Genomic DNA, 20,489 nt, shown 5'->3' on the forward strand with positions numbered 1-20,489 from the left:
GCCTGTAAGACCGAACTGTTTAAACAGGCTTTTGTGGTTGATTGAAAATGGGCTGCCACCGGACATCCCACAGAATGCTGGAGAGCATAGGCAGAAGTCAATACCGCCTAGATTGGACTGAGACAGTGCTAATAGTTTTAAATTGATAAGTAAATTATGGTTTTATATGTTTTATTGAATTGATTGTTTTTATGATGTTGTGAGCCGCCCTGAGTCCGCTTGCGGAGAGGGCGGGATATAAATGTAAAGTAATAAATAAATAAATAAATAAATATAAGTGCACATGCAATACAAAAGCAGACGATGAAGTCTTCAACTAGCTGAACCTCTCTGTTGTTTTTGTCAGTCATGCTGTTGCATGTGGCAGTTTTTATTGTTTTTATTAATTTTTTTCCAGCTGATCCTGTGTCAAAACAAATTGCATTGCACTCTTGCAATTTAGATCATTGCAACAGCAGTCAGGTGAGATTTTTTCTCCAAATAAGTAGAAAAGAATGTTAAGAAATGCAGCAGACTGTAATGACCAAATCTGCTTTCTGACTCTTGGAATAATCTTAGAAGCATTGCCTGAAAGCTCTCAAACAATCAGCAGCTCCCTTTGGTTCATCTGTTTTTTTTTTTTTTTTGGCAAAATGTATTTGTGATGCCATCTGAATCAGAGTTACACACACGTAAGGGCTAAACTAGACGCTCTGAGACTGTCATCCCTTAAGGACTGCCTCTCCCATTATGACCCCCTCCGGTGTGTGAGTTCCATTTTACACAGACTTTTGGTCGTGCCTGGCTGTTGAGTAACTCATTCAACAGGGGCTTTTTTTTATTGTGAATCCCAGCCTGGTGGAACATTCAGTCTAAAGAGATTCATGCTTTGCACGACCTACCTACATTTCATGGGGCCTATAAGACAGAATTATTGCTCCAAGCATTTCACTGAGGCAATGTTACTAGGCCTACTATCATCATTTCTTATCATTATGCCAAAGTGCCAGTATGTTAATTTTTTTAACAGAGTATTCGTAATTTTATTTAGGTTCTATATTTATGTTGTTAACTTTCCCAAGCCCTGATTGCCAGGGTGGGAGTTCAATAAAAATTGAAACAAACAAATAAAGTGACATGAATATAAGCTATGGCATCTTTGGCTCTGACCCATGGATGCCACTGCCATTTTAGAGGTGAACTCAACCATTAAAAATACTGCAAGGATCCAATCCTAATTGGGCTAAAAAGGATTTGGTGATCTCAGGCTTTTTTTCTGGAAAAAAGGTGCTGGACTCTCAAGAGGGAAATGAGGGAGAAACACATAAGTACCTCTCAATAACTTTTAAACATTTTTAGAGAATTTTGTTTCCACAAAGATGACTTGGAACTCCATTCTGCTGCAATCCCCCAGGGAAAAAGCACTGGGTGATCTTGTTTCTCTCTGCACTTTTCAAATGACATAATGTTTTTATGTCTGTTGAAGTCAATGGGCTTAGTAACACTCCTCAGGTTAGCACATTCTAGCAAATGCATGTTCTTCGATTGATTAAATAATAGCTTGCCATGAGTCTCTGATTGACATTGGAATCCTGCTTTGGAGATGTCACCCACCATGACCCAATAGTTTTGACATCTGAAATTACTCAGACCTTTTTAAACAAGGAAATTCTTCTCTGGTCTTAGGAAAAGACAAAAGGAAGGAGCAGAAGTGTCAAGGTTCTCAAAAGAAAAAGAGTAAGTTGATAACTGAAAGCCTTGACTATGAACAGCCCTTTTTGGGCAAACTTATTGAGAGGGCAGTGGCGATGCAGTTACAGACTTTCCTGGAGGACGCTTCCGTCCTTGACCCATTTCAGTCCAGCTTTCACCCGGGACATGGGACGGAGACGGTGTTGGTTGTCCTAGTGGATGACCTTCAACGGCATCTGGATCGGGGTGGCTTGGCGGTGCTGATGTTGTTAGACCTGTCGGCTGCGTTCGACACGGTCGACCATCGGCTACTGACGTGCCGCCTCGGCGACGCGGGGATTCAGGGGTTGGCCTTACAGTGGCTTTCCTCTTTCCTGGAAGGTCGGGGACAAAGGGTCGCAATTGGGGGGAGCTATCCCGGAGGTGCACACTCGATTGTGGTGTGCCCCAAGGGGCAGTTCTCTCCCCGATGTTATTTAGCATCTACATGCGGCCTCTTGCCCAGATTGCTCGAAGGTATGGGCTAGGGTGTCACCAGTATGCTGATGACACCCAGCTCTATCTACTGATGGATGGCCAGCCGGTCTGCGCCCCAGAAAATCTTGATCAGGCACTACAGGCCGTGGCTGAGTGGCTCAGACTGAGTGGGCTGAGGCTAAATCCTGCGAAGTCAGGTCCTTTGCTTGGGTCGCCGCGGGCCGGGAGGGGGAATCCCCCTACCAGTTTTTGACGGTGCGCCGCTGACAGCGGCGGACAGGGTCAGGAGCTTGGGGGTGCTATTGGAGCCTTCCCTAAAGATGGAGGCTCAGATAGCAGCCGCTGCCAAGTCCGCATTTTTCATCTTAGGCGGGCAAGGCAGTTGGCCCCCTTCCTGGAGCGCGACGACCTAGCAACAGTGATTCATGCTACGGTCACCTCGAGGTTGGACTACTGCAATGCCCCCTACATGGGGCTGCCCCTGTCCCGAACTCGGAAATTGCAGCTGGTGCAGAATGCCGCGGCCCGGCTGTTATTGGGTCTCCCAAAGTGGGGACACATTCGGCCGGGTCTTCGGACTCTGCACTGGCTTCCAGTGATGTACTGAGTCCGGTACAAGGTGCTGGTTATTACCGTTAAAGCCCTATATGGCCTTGGACCTGCCTACCTGAAGGACCGTCTCTCCCCACATGTTCCCCAGAGGGTACTGAGGTCAGGAACACAAAATCTCCTCACTATCCCTGGGCCAAAAGAAGCCCGCTTGAAATCCACCAGAGAAAGGGCTTTCTCGGTTATGGCCCCTACATGGTGGAATCAGCTGCCGGAGGAGGTGAGGGCCCTGCGGGACCTTGTTCAGTTCCGCAGGGCCTGTAAGACGACCCTCTTCTGGTTAGCCTACACCTAGCTAAGATGAGAACTCAATGTAGCTTGCCAGACTTCTGTTCTTATATGTATTTGGAATGTTCACTGGTTTTTAAGGTTTTAACTGTTTTAAATGTTTAATGGTTTATATATTTAAATATTGTTTAATTTTTATGTTGATCAATTGCTGGAAGCCGCCCTGAGCCACTTGTGGGAAGGGCGGGATACAAATCATAGATAAATAAATAAATAAAAATAAAATAAACATTCCAATCTCACTACAATGTAACCAATGCTCCCTCTAAGCTGTGGAATCCTGTGAGCAAAAACTCCACTTTGTGAGTTACTGGCATTAACGTTGTGTACTACTGCATACATTAGTTTGCTTTGGGGCCACTTTTCCTGAGTTAAAACAAAAATGTGTGAGCTGGAGCCTAAAAAACTGAGCTAACTCACACTAACTTAGCTTAGAGGGAACACTGAATGTAATTTACGCAGAATTTATGGTATTTCTAGATACCACATCCTGAAATAACAGCCTCCGTGCTCTCTTCATTTCTATTGTGCCTTTTCTGAACCATCACAGCTTCATTTCCTCTGTACTGTGAGATCAGTCAACCTCCCTCTCATCCCACCATCACTGCTACTTTACCGCACTGAGGGCTTTTCCTCAGTGGGCTATAGATGCTGCTCAGTTTGGGATTTTCCCCTCCCTTACTGACATTATTGTTTATTATTTGTTGCTCTTCCAGGTATTTTTACCACATGTTCTCCAGACCACCTCAAAGGTATTCTGGAAAAAAAAATGTGGAGAAAAACTGGGGAGGGGGAAATGAGGATGCAATGACCCTGTGGAGAAACGCCATTTTAGTCAGTGGTGGTGCTTCATTTGGCAGGGGTCAGTAAATCCCTCAGCAGGCTTTGTAGCCTTCCCCTCACTCCCCCCCTCCCTTCCAGAGCCAAGGGGAAAATCTCCTAGAGAGGCAGGAAGTGCTTTTGTTCTTGGCATGTGTGTTAGCAGGAAGAGAAGGGCAGTTGGAAGCCAGCGCTCGAGCGAGCATGTGGTGAGCAATGGAGGCTCCTGCCTGGGAGGCCCCCAGGCAGGCAGACTAAGTAAGTAATTCACAAGACAGGGCAAGTTTAGATCAGGGCCAGCAGGAAGCGTTTATAAACACCTTTCCTTTGTCATGCTGTTTGCTGTGCTGTGCTGTGCTAATTTTGTAAATGCAACTGTTTTTGTTTTGTTTTTCTTTTCCTATCTTTTTCTCTTTTTGAATAAATGTTTTTTCTGTTTTAAATACTGGCAGTCAATCTCTGTACCACATAGATCCCCAGACCGCTTTAGACCACGCTGTGTTGAGAAGGGGGCCCCGGGGAAGGGGGAAGGCATGCAGTTGGATAAGGTGCCAATCCTCCAGGGGTGCCCCAAAGAAGCACTGAGGTCTCTGTGAAACCCAAGTGCAGGGTGGCAGAGGACCTTGAGGCCTGGCCTCACAGCAGGAGAGGGGGATTGGGAGTCCTGTTCCTCTCAATCTGAACCCCGGGACTGAGCAGGTGGTGGCAGCGCGCCCAAGGGGCAGGAGGAGAAATAGCTCCCTCCAGGAGTTGGCGACTCAGTAGGGAGCTGACGGGACCGGGTCTGAAGGCAGAATCGGGCCGGTTCCGTCACAGACCCAATAAACCAAACTGTTTGTAAAGGAGGGTTAAAATATTATGCAGCTTTTTTCTTTTCTTTTTTATGATTTATTACTGCATGGGCAGATTCATTTGTTGTTAGGCAAATTCATAAATCCCCCATAAAGAAAAGTTGATAGGGAGACAAAATTTCCGTGTTAAGAGCCAAGCTCTAATTGTAAGAAGACCCTGCACATGGCCACATAACCTGCACAGTTTGGGACCCCAAGGATACATTGCAAAAATATGGCCTGGATCTACTCTATGAATTAAACTAATTAAACCAGATAGGGATATCATAAAGTAATTGAGACACATCTTCATTGAAAACTTTCACAGCTGTGGGGACAAATTGGTTACATTAAAAAATTTAGCAATAGTCAACAGACTGCTTTTGGCCCATTTTAATGCTTCTCCTCTCTGGGCTGCCCAGTTATTATACTGGAAGATGACTCCGAAGTTTTTAAAATATTTAACTTGATATATTGGGTTACCATTAATGCACCAATTAAGGCATCTCCAAGACCTCAAAAACACCAGAAATTTTAATTTTTTGAAGTTAACAGGTTGGTCTCACAATAATATTTAAAACTTAAGCAAGAGGCACTTGAAACCTTTTTGATTGTGCAATAATACAACTGCATCTCCTGCATACAATAGTAAGACCACTTGAGTGTCCAGTTTAGGGAGGTAGCCATCAACTGCATGTAAGGTAGAATCTAGGTCATTCAAAAAAAGATGCAGCCGTGCTAACTCCACAGTTTATGGGGATCAAGTTCCCATGTCTAACTTGACAGCTGGTAGAAGAATATAATTTTTGAATAAGAAATAGTAGCCTGACTGGGGGGAAAAATAAGAAATAGTAGCCATTCTTCTGTTCCCATCATGTGGTTCTTATCCTACAAAAGGTCTCTAGATATTGAGTCAAAAGCTCCTTTTAAATCTAGAAAGGCAGTAAATAGTTTCCCCAACCACCACTGTATCTCCTTGCCATGGTCTAATGTTGATTTGCTCTCACAGAATCCAATCTATTCAGCTCCCAAAAGATTTTGATCTGACATCCAGGAAGTACGTTTGTATAACAGATGCCTAGCATAGAGCTTACCCACTAGTGACAGTAAGCTAACTGGAGAATAATTTCCTGGATAACTGGGGTCAACTTTTTTTTTTAATGGGACTAAGATAGCATCTATCCATAATTTGTCCATTCAGTTAAGAAGCCAGGCTGAATTAAAAAACAACAACAACCCTGTGTGGAAAAACCCTGATTTGATAATCTTGGTTTGGTCCATCTTCCTTAGACTCCGCTGACTGCCCTTATCATCTATGCCTGTGGTTAAAGTGGTCCATGGCTCTTGTAGATGCATGTGGACCCCAATGGCCACATTGTTTCTCATTAGGCTTCCCAAACCCCCACCCTGGACGGGGGAGCCCCCGATTTGGAGCCTCCTCCCCCGCTCACCCCAAATCCAGAAGCGGGGGAAAATGGCGGCCCTTCCCTTCCGTCCCAGTCCCCATGGCAGCAGCTTCAAATCGCCCCTTCCCTTCCCACCCAGCCTGATGGCAGCAACTTCAACTCGCCCCTTCCCTTCCGTCCCAGCCCCCATGGCAACAGCTTCAACTCGCCCCTTCCCTTCCCACCCAGCCCTGATGGCAGCAGCTTCAACTCACCCCTTCCCTTCCCACCCAGCCTGATGGGAGCAGCTTCAACTCACCACTTCCCTTCCCCTCCCACCTAGCCCCGATGGCAGCAGCTTTAACTCTCCCTTCCCTTCCCACCCAGCCCCGATGGCAGCAGATGCAACTCGCCCCTTCCCTTCCGTCCCAGCCCCCATGGCAGCAGCTTCAACTCACCCCTTCCCTTCCCACCCAGCCCCCAGGGCAGCAGCTTCAACTCGCCCCTTCCCTTCCCACCTAGCCCCCATGGCAGCAGCTTCAACTCGCCCCTTCCCTTCCCACCCAGCCCTAATGGCAGCAGCTTCAACTCACCCCTTCCCTTCCCACCCAGCCTTGATGGCAGCAGCTTCAGCTCGCCCCTTCCCTTCCCACCCAGCCTCAATGGCAGCAGCTTCAACTCGCCCTTCCCTTCTCACCCAGCCCCGATGGCAGCAGCTTCAGCTCGCCCCTTCCCTTCCCACCCAGCCCCGATGACAGCAGCTTCTCCTCACCCCTTCCCTTCCCACCCAGCCCCGATGGCAGCAGCTTCAACTCGCCCCTTCCCTTCCCACCCAGCCCCAATGGCAGCAGCTTCAGCTCGCCCCTTCCCTTCCCACCCAGCCCCGATGGCAGCAGCTTCAGCTTGCCCCTTCCCTTCTCTTCCCACCCAGCCCCGATGGCAGCAGCTTCTTTTCGCCCCTTCCCTTCCCACCCAGCCCCGATGGCAGCAGCTTCAACTCGCCCCTTCCCTTCCCACCCAGCCTGATGGGAGCAGCTTCAACTCGCCCCTTCCCTTCCCACCCAGCCCTGATGGCAGCAGCTTCAGCTCGCCCCTTCCCTTCCCACCCAGCCCCGATGGCAGCAGCTTCTCCTTGCCCCTTCCCTTTCCACCCAGCCCCGATGGCAGCAGCTTCAACTTGCCCCTTCCCTTCCCACCCAGCCCCGATGGCAGCAGCTTCCCCTCGCCCCTTCCCTTCTCACCCAGCCCCAACGGCAGCAGCTTCAACTCACCCCTTCCCTTCCCACCCAGCCTGATGGGAGCAGCTTCAACTCGCCCCTTCCCTTCCCACCCAGCCCCGATGGCAGCAGCTTCTCCTCGCCCCTTCCCTTCCCACCCAGCCCCGATGGCAGCAGCTTCTCCTCGCCCCTTCCCTTCCCACCCAGCCCCCATGGCAGCAGCTTCTCCTCGCCCCTTCCCTTCCCACCCAGCCCCGATGGCAGCAGCTTCAACTCACCCCTTCCCTTCCGTCCCAGCCCCCATAGCAGCACTTTAACTCTCCCCTTACCTTCCCACCCAGCTCGATGGCAACAGCTCCTCCTCGCCCCTTCCCTTCACCTCCCACTCAGCCCCATCGCAGCAGCTTCTCTTTGCCTCTTCCCTTCCCCTTAGGCTTCCCAATCCCCAGGTCCCAGCAGGGGATTCCTGGGCTTTACAGGCTTTCCCCAGCCAGCTGGCCCGCTAGATCTTGGGCAGGACCTGCAAACAGGTACAGTGTTAAAATGTGTGTGTGCCTTTAAATTGGAGCAGGAAGTACTTCATGGGGAAAGGTTAGCAACAGCAAACTACGTGAGAGTGCAGCCCCTCTGCTTGTTTGGCTTTCCTTTCGACAAGTGAGTGTGTGTGTGTAAAAAGCAGCATAGCCCCTGTACTTTCCAGACCTCCTTGTGGAGGCACCAGAGATTCCTGCTTTGTTATACTGCTTCAGACTAGGGATGTGCAAAAAAAAAAAAAAAAAATCAGATTTACACGGATTCGGAAGTATACGGGGGGGTGGGATTTGGAATCCCCGTATACTCCTGAATGCCGCATTCGGAATAGCCACATATACGGTAGATGTGCGGCTATTTCCGAATATACGGCCCTATTATACCCTATGGGCCATTGAAATCAATGGCAAATAGGGTATATTTGAAGCCACCTGGAGGGGAGGGGGTTTTAGGGAGAGCCCCCAAATTTGCAGGGTACCTGCAGGGGACTCTCCCCTCCAACCCCCCCAAGTCCCAAAAAGATTGGGCCAGGGAATCCCATTCCAGGGGCACCCAAAGAGGGTGCCCCTATTCCATCATTATACTCTATGGGCCATCCCTCTATCTACTCTATGAACCCTGAAGTGCAGGCCTGGAACCAATATAAACCCAGTTGCCAATGTCACTGCCACACAAAACACAATCTGCTCAAGGTCTGCAGCAAACCCAGATGCCAGCTCTTCAGCCCTGCCCCAAACAACACGGGGAGAGTTGGCCAACCACAACAAGCCTGCTGGTTCTGGGTCTCTCACCCAGGTGCCAGCTTCTCTGCCACAGAACACACAATCTACAGATGCCAGCTCTCCAGCCCTGCCCCAAACAACACGGGGAGAGCTGGCCAACCACAACAAGCCTGCTGGTTCTGGGTCTCTCACCCAGGTGCCAGCTTCCCTGCCACAGAACACACAATCTACTCTATAAATACAAGAAAGTGACCCAGCCCACAAACACCCTCGCCAACCCCCACACCAACATGAGGTAATTAAAAAAAAAACCAAAACAAAACCAGCAGAATCACAAAAGGCCAAGTGTTTAAAAAGTGGCCTTTTCACCAATAAGAAAGCTCAGGCCAAATCAGTCAACAACACCCCCCCCCCCTAAAACCAGAACCAGGAAAAGGGGGACAATGGAAATTAGTAACAGCAGCAGCACAACACAGCACAACACAGCAGCAACAAATCAAACACTGAATACTTTTAAAACAGTAAAAAAAATAACTTTTAACAATACAGGAACTTTGCCAACCCCTCCCCCCAAAAAACCCCTTCACCCTAACCCCAAGAAATCCAAGCCACCCAAATCAGGAGAAGTAAAAGGACACTGCACTTTTAAAAGTCCTCTCACTAAATTAAGATATGGGCAAATTGGCAACCCCCCCCCCCACCCCAGGCCCCCTCCCCAAGCAGAAACCCCTAACCCCCTAACCCCAAATAAGCTACCCCACGACCACCACCCCCCAAACCTGGATAAGTAAAGGGACTCTGAGTCTTAAAAAGTCCTTTTACCAACAATAAATAAAAACAAGAACCCCAATACTGTCTTACCTTGTCTTCTGCCAGCCAGCAGCACAATCTATCACACCAACCAACAAAGCAGCAATGGAGGAGTCCAGACAGGAAGACTCCTTAAAAAGCCCTTCAAAGCATGCATTTGAAATGCATTTTGCAAATGCATGCTTTGGATTGGCTGCTGGGGCTCCTCTTCCCCCTCCCCCCCCCGATCCCAGGGAGGCTATGGAAAAGGCAACTAAAGGCGGGAAAGTAGGCAAGCAGCTCCTTTGAGGCTGCAGAAGCTACTTTGCCGCCTTTTGAATTGACAGCCATATACTTACGAATAGCTATTCGTAAGTATACGGCGAGCCGTATTCGGCTGCCGTATAATGGGCGCCTATGGGGATCGGCTGCAGCCTATTCCGTATACAGCCGAATCAGTGGTGATTCGGCTGTAAATACGGTTCGGCCGAACCGAATGCACATCCCTACTTCAGACCAGCACGGCTGCACCAGAGACAGTTAAGCGTGTGTGAGTGAGAGAGAGAAAATGGGGGGGGGGGAGGGGACTCTATTATTTTCTATGGAGACTTATTCTCATAGGAAATAATGGAAAATTGATCCGCGGGTATCTGGGGCTCGGGGGGGGGCTGTTTTTTGAGGTTAAGGCACCAGATTTGCAGCATAGCATCCAGTACCTCCCCCCAAAATACCCCCCAAGTTTCAAAAAGATTGGACTAGGGGGTCCAATTCTATGAGCCCCAAAAGAAGGCGCCCCTATCTTTCATTATTTCCTATGGAGGGAAGGGATTTAAAAGATGTATGGTCCCTTTAAATGTGATGGCCAGAACTCCCTTGAAGTTCAATTATGCTTGTTACATCCTTGCTCCTGGCTCCGCCCCAATGTCTCCTGGTTCCACCCCCAAAGTCCCCAGATATTTCTTGAATTGGACTTGGCAACCCTATTTCTCATTCATTGGATTAAATAATATTCAACCTACTTTTTCACACTTTGGGGTATCCAGAAACACTTCAAAGGATGCTGTAGCACAGCAATAGCATAATACCCAGTAGCTTGTGAGTACAGCCCCACTGACATAACAAAACACACAAAGCACACCATTTAAATGAAGAAATGCAGCTTAAAGCAGGCCTTTAGTGTACTCTTGAAGCAGGTGAGCAGTTATAAGAACGTGCCAAGCTTGTACTGGTTCTGTTGGCTGTAGGGTGGCCAGATCGTCCTGACCACCCGAGAAAGTCCCGCCCCTGTCCCCAAATTCCCGCCTCCCGGGCTGGCTATCCCGGGACCATTAAAAACCCCGGTTTAGCCAGCGAGAGGAGCCGGCGGGTCGCGCGCGGGCGGGGAAGGCAGCGAGTGAGCGAGCGAGCGCCTGTCTGGAAGGGAGCTTCGTCCCTGCGCGTGCACACGGCAATTGGCGGCGGTGTGGCAGCCACCGCGGCCTCTGCGCATGTGCGGGGCCAGGAGAGTGGGCGGCGTAGTAGGGCACCGGCGGCGGCGGAGAGGCCGGCGCAGGAGGCCCGCGGGGGGAGGCGGCGGGACAATGGTGGTGGCAGCGGTGGCCGGAGCAAGAGACCGTCGCCCACATCGACGCTGCCTGCGCCTGGCTCGCCAAGCACTGCAAGAAGGTGAGCGGGACAGTTTTGTCCATTCACATTTATTCCCAGATATTTGATAGGTACAGTGGTTACTGTGCATTCTGTACTCTTTATAATGTCATCTTCTTATTGTTGCATTAAACATTTTATTATCATTTTCACCTTCTTTCTATTAATTTTATTTCCTGAAAAGGATCCAAATTATTCAATATGTTCCATTTCATACTGTAATGATTTCTGGGGACCCAGAACCGTCAAAACCACATTTTCATTTTAAATTCTATATCTTTCACTTTTATTCCTTTGATCCTTGTATCTTGTCTAATTCTGTAGCTAAATTCTCTGTCGCTGAGATAAATAATAGAAGTGACAAAGGACAGCCTTGGCATGTCTTTTTTTTTTAAATTGAAATTGCTTCTGTTAATTTTCCATTTTATGAAAACCTTTGCTTGTTGATTTGATTATATACCTCACATCCAATTCCAGAATTCCAGGCCACACCCCATATTCAGTAGAGTGCATTCAGTAGAAAAGACCATGTTATATTGTCAGATGCTTTCTCTGCATTCAGAAATAAAAACACTGCTTTCTTTTTTTGTCTTGTTCACAATTTCAGTAGCTTCAATTATAAATTGTATATTATCTTTCATATACCCTCTCTGGTTACAAATCCTCTTTGATCAGTGTGTGTTAAATTTGGTATGCATTGTCATAATCTTTCTGCCATTATTGTAGTGAAAATCTTATAATCTACATTCAGTAGAGAAGTAGGTCTCTATGATTGTGGCAATGTTGCATCACTCCCTTCTTTGTATATTAGCATTATATACATTTCTTGCCATGTTGGAAGTATTATCTTTCTTTTATTTCATTCATAACTTTTTGTAAAAGTATCATTAAACTTCTTCAAAATGTTAATAATTCATTGTCATTAAGTTGTTCAGGACTGGTGCTTTGTTTTTTCATGTTTTTATTGTCTGGGAAACTGCTTGTAATTTTATTGTTTGATTTAAGATTTTTCCATGTTTCGATGTAAACTTTGTAGTTGGAAAATCTTTAAAATATTCTCTTATGTCATTTTCTGAGACAGACTCCTTTTTGTACAATCCTGAAAGAATATTAATGAATTGTTTTTGTATTTCTTTTTCTGCATAAGTAATTTGATATCCTTTCTTTATGCATTTAGAAGGACCAGATTTCTGGACTGAGAAAGCAGAAGAAACAACTGAAATTTTGGAAACCCAAAGGAGATCTAATAACCTGTGCTTTAGAGGTATATCAGAAGATTTTGGAAGGCAAAACTTGAAAGAGCAATTTCGAGAATTGCTTCAAGATTATTTGAAGATACAAGGAAATTCCCTCAATATTGACCAGATATTCAGAGTGAATTCAAAATTTGCATTTATGAACAAGTTACCTAGAGAGATTTTTGTTCACTTCACTCAGAAGGAAATATGAGATGCAATATTAAAGAAGCAAAGAGAATCTCCATTGAAGGTAGCAGGAAAAGAAGTAAAGATCTTTCAGGATCTACCACCAGTTGTATTAAGGAAAAGAAAAGACTTTGATTTTGTGACACAAATTCTACAAGAGAAGGAAATAAGATACCAGTGGAAAATACCATTTGCAATAGAGATATATTTACCAAAAGGAAGGAAAGTAATTTAAACAAAGGAGCAAGCCAAGTTATTGGCTGAAGAATTGCAAGCAGAAGATCCACATAGAGGAACTAAAAAAAGATGTTCAAGAAATCCAAAGCAAAGGTCATCTAAGAGCTGAGCAGACTAAATGGTAGTGGCATCAAAATTGGGGCAAAATTGATAAATTAAGAATAGTATCAGTAAATATTTATGGACTGAACTCATACAAAATGCATGAAAATTTTCAATCAATTTTTTTAAAAAACAAAATACTAATATTTTATGCTTTCAGGAAACTCACAAAAAAAGGAAACATGGACATATTTTAATTAACAAAAAACCTAGGTAGAGTATTTTCTGCCTTGGCTTCAAATAAAAAGTGCAGAGTAGCTATTTATATAAATAACCCATAACTAGAAGTAATAGAAGAATTTAGAGAGCTAGAAGGAAGATGATTAATTTTTAAAATGAGACTCCTGTAAGGCAAGCTGTGTCTGTTAGCAACAATATATGTGCTGAATAATGGCAAAGTGATTTTTTAAAAGTTTTTTTTTCAGATTATGCTAGAATTTCAAAATGAATTTCAAAATGAAGGCATAATGATTTTCAAGGACAAGAATGGAGTTTTAGATCCAGAAAAGGTAGATCAAGAAATTCAAAAAATGGGAAATTACAAAAGAAATGTTTTCCGATATTTGGAAATGCTGGACAATGCTTGGAGGATCTACTATCCAAAAGGCAGCGATTATGGGGATGGGGCTTCTGCACCAGCAGAGGTTTGAAAAGCTCCTAGTTCAACTAATTGGAACAGGCCCCAGGGACAAAAAATGCTTTAAGTGTAGAAAGATGGACCATCTGTAGGCATCCTGCCCACAATTATGAGCAGAGATCTCCAGATCCTCTGCAAAAGCACCAACTCTCCCAAAAGTAAAGGAGGAACAAGTGGCAGCTGTAGAAAACAAGGTGTCTCTTTATCACAGTGGAGCCAGTGGAGGCCTGGAGAGCCTCCCAGAAACTGTTGTAGCTAACAGACTAGTTAGTTCTGGGTCTAGATGATACCAGAGATGGTGCAAGCCAATATGGTGGCTGATTTTGACACGGTACGCAACAGAGCTTTCCAAATCAGCAAGGCTACTGGAGCATACCTCACTGTTCCAGTGCCACAAATGCCTGATGAATGGAAAGACTAGCTAAGGGCATCTGATTGTGACCGCTAGCATCTAATGGTCAATGCGCTACTTCTATCATAGGATATAATTTTGCATATAACCTTGATATTCAAAGTGCTCTAATGAACAAAAAAGGAATCTAATTCAATCTAGGCCTTGAAAGAAGAAATAGATTGTCACTTGTCATATTGCAGGAAGGAATCAGATACAGGGGGAATGACAATAGTATCTCCTGTTTTTGTTTTAACAGAGATATGTAGAACCATTTCACCACACTCACTTCTCTGTCTTCATCCTATGATGTCAGTCTCCTGCAAATTTACGCTAATATGTCCCCCTGCACTAATATGAATTAAAAGCCAACCAGCTTACTTTTTGTTATTTTTATATACTTTGTGTCATACAGAACAGTCCTTCAGGAAGTAATCACAACCCTGTAACTACATTAAATCATTATGTTTAATTTTTTTTCTCACTAAAGCCCATATGGGTTTCCAGTGGCAGGTAGCAGCATAAATAAAGCTGGAGGGGGTATGCAAAATACCACTCTGCTATTTGGAAATGGAATGAGGGTCTGCAAAAGACAGGACACTAACCACTCAGCCTTCCAAAGTTTCCTGATGGGAAATTGTTGAACAGAATGTATAACATAAAAAGATATAGATAGACAGACACACACATACACACACACATACACACACATATACACTTGACATTTGCTGTTGATGATCAATCGCGCATTAATTTGCTCTATCCTTCCCTTATTTAATTATTTTGTAATGGTTACTGTTGAACTATTTGGGAGCAAAATAGCCCATATTGTATTCAGACACTATCATGAAAGCATCTTGACCCTGCACTAATTCATTGCTTGAACTGGAAAAATACACTGAAAAAGCTGGAATGAGCAGCAAGTTGTGGCTTGGAGCCCACAAATGAATTCTGCACATGCTAAATAGCTGCCATAGAGTGTGCTTTTTATTCATAACACTTCCTTTTGCCCGAGATCAATGGTTTTCAGGGAGCTCTTGTGTTAGGGAAATAGGAAGCACACTCTGTGGCTGTGGCTGACATGCTAAATTCATTTGTATGACCCAAACTTATATTCAAAGTCTATTGGAAAAGACCACTAGTATATTTTTTATTTTATTAATTTATTTGCATAACTCAATAGCAAAGAAATTATGATATAAGAACTATTATGTCTTGAATCAGAGTGGGGGCATTAAGAAATTTTGATAGGATCCCCAGGTAATTGAATACTGGGATACTGTAGTCATTTGTCTTCTGGATTTTCCTGTCCCAACATGTAAATCTTGCAGGTGAATGATTACAATAGTGTAATTTCCATCACTGTTTGGGTCCAGTCTTTGTGAAGTGCTTGCAGGATAAAGTATTAATCTAATATATAATCCTTGTGTCAAGTCGACGGATTCAAGAATGAGTCAAAGTTGATACTAAGAGTTCATTTATTGATAACCGGTACTCTGGCGCAAGCCTCTAGCTTGCTGAAAATGAAACCAATACATTGATACATGGGTTTTAAGGTACACTTCAAAGACATTCCTACGGGGGGAGGGGTTAACAGGAGGAAACATTCACACATAACTACTAAATACTTTCTCAGGAGATAGCTGGCCAGTGCCCTTGAATTGTTATGCAAGGCTTCCTCCCACCTCCGGCCCTGAGAAAGTGCCAACTAGTTCCTTCACACCAGTTACAAATCAAAATAAGAAAAGGGAGGAAGGGAAGCAACTAAGAAGGAACATTAGCAGCAGTGGATCCATTATGATTTTAACAGGGCCTATTGCTTAGGCCATGATCCCCCAGTCTTAAGTCGTTATTAGTCGATCTTGACACCTTGCTTCAGTGCAGTTCCAAAGAATTATCTACATGTCCTTGCTCTGGTGTTTGCTGTGAAGGAGATCAATAATAATCCCAAGATTTTGCCCAATGTAAGCCTGGGGTTTCACATCTATGATAGTCACTTCAATGCACAGATGCCTCTTCAGAACACTCTGAAACCTCTCTTCTTCTCAAAAAGGAACATCCCTAACTACAGTTGTAGTATCCAGAAAAATCTGATGGCAGTTATCGGGGGTGGGGGTGGGGCTTGATCCTGAAACCTCCCTCCATGTTGCCAACATCTTAAGCATCTACAAGATCCCACAAGTAAGGTGTGCGAGTATATATATGGATGTGAATGATTCACAGATATTGCTTCTAATTAATATCTTGACATCCTGGCACTTGAATCCCCCCACCCCCTTTCTCTTTTGGACGGAGAAAAAGACTGCAGATTTATACTCTGCCCTTCTCCCTGAATCAGAGACTCAGGGTGGCTTACAATCTCCTATATCTTCCAGCCCCCCACAACAGACACCCTGTGAGGTGGGTGGGGTTGAGAGGGCTCTCACAACAGCTGCCCTTTCAAGGACAACTCCCGCAATAGCTATGGTTGACCCAAGGCCATTTCAGCAGCTGTAAGTGGAGGAGCGGGGAATCAAACCCGGTTCTCCCAGATAAGAGTCCACACACTTAACCACTACACCAAACTGAAAGCAACATACCCACATGTGAATGCCACCCTGTCCCAACACATTTCAGATGCTACTCACTGGAAGATGTCCCAGTGATCAAATTTAGGTCAGAATAAGGTCTACACTGATTTCCAGGCTACTACTTCTCTGCATATGAGAAGGACAAAGCAGGGTCCTAAGGGTCTTGACAAAATGGCTTCCCTTGTAAACTCTCCATTTAGCATTGCACTGTCTGGTAGCTAAACCTGTCAGGGGTGATATCTAAAAATTAATACATTTCTGTTTTAGCACAAGTTTACACACATTCCATTTTCATCAGCAGAAAAATTGTTTAGCTCCAGCCCATGTATCTGCCAGTTTTATTTTTTGTAGGAATGATTATTGTATACTTTATTTTTATTTTTTTAAAAAGAAGTCTATTAGGCATTTAAACTATTTTGAGTTCCTCTTCGGAAATCAAAATATAAAAAACCTGTCAAACTTCTCAGCATGGAGCAGGTGTCACTGTGTGTGTGTGGGGGGGGTGGGGGGTATTTGTGAGTTTCCTGCATTGTGCAGGAGGTTAGACTAGATGACCCTGGAGGTCCCTCCCAACTCTATGGTTCTATGAAAAGTATTTTAAATTACACTGGATGCGCCTAGGAAACATCATAGGTCCTGAACAGATTGGCTTCTCCAAAGGCAAATCTGCTATGGACCATTGCTGCACTCTGGCCTTCCTTGCTGAACACAGGAATACTTTTGAGAGGTCACAAATGTTTGTTTTGCTCCCAAACACTGATGAAGATAGCTGACCTTAACTTATAAAATAGAGTCAAAATACTATCTTAGTCAACCCAAAACCCAGGGTGTTAAATTTGGTATTTGGACATTCAAACTTTAAAATATTGGATCAGAACCAATCAGGTGTTCTACAGGGAAAAAATAGAGGAGGGGGCCATTTTGACTCCTAAAAAGACTATTCTGCGGCTTATGGGATCTGCATAGGCAGGCACTGTAGATGAGGGTAATGTGGGCAGGGTAACGGCAAGATGAAGGTAAAAACCAGGTAGAAACCATGAGGTTTAGCATCATTACTTCCAGATATAAATGTGGTAGGCCAATAGAGAATTTCTAATGACAAATTAGGCAACAATCATATAAAGTCTTCCTGATTAAGCCAGGGGGGTTTCATACATTTCCAACAGTCAAGGAATGGTGTGTGAATGGACAAAATATGCATACCTCCCAGACCTGGTTTACTTTGCACATATTCATATTTTTCACATTCATGCAGCATAGATCAGGTAATCAGCAAGAAGATGCTGTTCCTGAGGATTCAGCCCTATTTCTGAGTACCTGATTAGATGTTGTGCAGTTTTAAAACTGGATCTAGATCAAGATCAAGGTTAACAGTATGAAAAATTTAGAAACCCAGATCCATCACTCAAATGCACTGTCTGTATGAGCTTGTTGCTTGCTTAGCAGCTTTAGATCCCTCAAAACAACACATTAAAGAACAATAATAACGTCCTGTGTCCCTATGCTATAATTGTTCTGGATTATATTCCAAGGAGATAATCCCTTGGTAGCTAAACCAAGCAAAAGGATGATAACTCTCCTAGCACAAAAGCTTATATTTGTTCCTTGGGAACAATCAGAAAGAGTACCTATGTGCAGGGTACCATTTGTGTACTATGTAATTGTTCCTGTGTCATGACCAAGTGGAGAGCATATTTCACTGAAAATTTATTAGAAATGATTGTAAAGGAAGAAATGGGAAGAAGAGCAATGAAGGGAGACGTTTTTCTGAACAGGAGTTTTACTGATGGTTGTAAAAGCAGGACAACACTGAATGCAAACACTATCCAACAGTGAGTAACAAACTGATGCTATATAGGAAATCTTTATCTTTTGAGTTGTGTAGTATTAGAATGAAGGTAAGAAAAAGATATAGAGGTCAGTGTATAAACCATACACTGAACATAAGCCAGAAGTTTGATGAAGTAGCTAAAAAAGCAAATATGATTTTGGACTGTATCAGCAGAAGTATAGTCTCCAGAGCTCACAAATTAATGGTATCTCTTTGCTCTGCTCTGGTTAGACTGGTTAGAGTATTGTGTTGAGTTTTGGGCACCGCAGTTTAAGAAGCTGGAACATGTCCAGAGGAGGGCAATGTTCTATATAGACAAGCTGGAACATGTCCAGAGGAGGGCAATGAATATAGTGAGGGGTCTGAAGACCAAGTCCTATGAGAAAAGGTTGAAGGAGCTGGGTGTGTTTAGCCTGGAAAGAAGATGATGGAAGGTGATACTAGGGCTGTCATAAAGAGGATGGTGTGAATCATGTGTAAGAAGGAATGAGGCATGATTAAATGTTGCAGGAGTGATGTAGATAGAGGGTTGCATTTGCACTAAAGGACAGCTGTATTGATAGGTAATGTACATTGCTAATCAGATGCAGCCTGCCCTCCAATCTGTGTTTTCTGACCTGGGATTGGGAGAAAATTGACTGCATGCAGTTTTGCTACAATCTACATAGATGTAAGGCTGCAATCACACACACTAGATAATGCACTTTCAATCCACTTTCAATGCACTTTCCAACTGGATTTTGCCAGTTTACACAGGAAAATCCAGCTGGAAAGTGCACTTAAAATGCATTGAAAGTGCATTATTTAGTATTTGTGATTACATTTAAGGATATGAAATGCAAATAGTTGTTATTTTAGGAGAAAAATATTTTAATCAATGTTCTTCCTTCAACAGGCACAACTAAATGTAGAGATGCCTAATATAAGTGCCACAACACATTTCTTGCTTCTGGGGTTTTCAAATGTCCGAGAGCTTCAGGTTTTACATTTTGTGGTGTTTTTAGGACTTTACCTGACTGTCTTTATGGGCAATTGTCTCATCATTGCCTTGATAGCTCTCAATACGCACATCCAGACTCCAATGTATTTCTTTCTTGTAAATTTGTCCATTATTGATCTCGGATCCATATCCATTACCTTCCCCAGATCCTTGGCCAATGACTTCATGAACAGAACACAGATTTTGTATTCCGAATGTGTTGCCCAGGTGTTTTTTTTCACCTCTCTCATCTCCACAGAACTTTTCCTCCTCACTGTCATGGCCTATGACCGATATGCTGCCATTTGTCACCCACTGCATTATCCTTCTCTCATGGATAAGAGAGCATGCTTTGAAAAGGCAGGTGGCGCATGGATTGCAGGTTTTCTGAATGCAGCCATTCAAACTTGGGCCACTTTTTCAGTGCCCTTCTGCTCAAACACTGTGAATCAGTTCTTTTGTGAAATCCCACAGCTCCTCACAATGTCTTGCTCTGGATTTAACCTCAATGAATATGCAGCTATTGCCTTTACTTCAGTATTTGGCTTTGGCTGCTTTGTTTTCATCATTGCTTCTTATGTACAGATCTTTTCTACAGTGCTGAAGATGCCCTCGCTGGAGGGAAGACAAAAAGCCTTCTCTACATGTCTCCCTCACCTCACTGTTGTGACTTTGTTTTTCACCACTGCTTTCTTTTCCTATGTGTTGCCAACTGCCAGTGTGGGTCAGAAGTTTACTGTGGTATATACGCTATTACCACCAATGGTGAATCCTATCATTTATAGCATGAGGAATAAAGATGTCAGAACCGCTCTGTGGAAGCTGTTTGATGGGAATTACCTAACTAAGAATTGGAAACTCCACATTTGAGTCTGATTCTGGATTAGATTAATTTTAAAATTAATTTCATGAATATCATATAATATCTGGTTAGCCCATTCTCATCCATTTGTATGGGGAGGGGGGGAACCTACAACATTTGAGTTCCTCTTGATTAATACCCCACCACTTCTAACTGAATGCTGTCTTTAACTCAGAATCAGCATTATGTTTTCCATTGATTAAATGGTTGAATATACCGTATTTTTCGCACCATAAGGTGCTCCGGAGGATAGGACGCACCTTCCTCCTGGGGGGCGATCCGCTGCCTCTTCCTCCGATCCGGCGCTTCCCCCACGCCTGCTTGCCTGGCTCCATCTTCTTCAGGCAAGCGCTGGGATCGCTCCATGTGGCCCCAGCGCTTCACAAGCACCGGCTGCGGAGGGGGCAGTGTGCTTCCTCCTTTCCTGTGTGCCTGGCTTCAGCTGTGATGTTTAAAGCAAGCGCTGGGATCGGA

The 20,489-nt window shown here is 44.5% G+C and overlaps 1 protein-coding gene across 1 annotated transcript; it reads left to right on the top strand.

Moving 5' to 3' along the window:
- The first annotated feature begins 19,432 nt into the window (after positions 1 to 19,432).
- LOC132583384 (olfactory receptor 14A16-like) lies at positions 19,433 to 20,023 on the top strand. Its single transcript, XM_060255036.1, has one exon. It carries the CDS (start codon positions 19,433 to 19,435, stop codon positions 20,021 to 20,023), a length of 591 nt encoding a protein of 196 aa, XP_060111019.1.
- The last annotated feature ends 466 nt before the right edge of the window (positions 20,024 to 20,489 follow it).

Source organism: Heteronotia binoei, chromosome 15 (genome assembly GCF_032191835.1).
Source record: "Heteronotia binoei isolate CCM8104 ecotype False Entrance Well chromosome 15, APGP_CSIRO_Hbin_v1, whole genome shotgun sequence".
Lineage (NCBI taxonomy): Eukaryota > Metazoa > Chordata > Lepidosauria > Squamata > Gekkonidae > Heteronotia > Heteronotia binoei.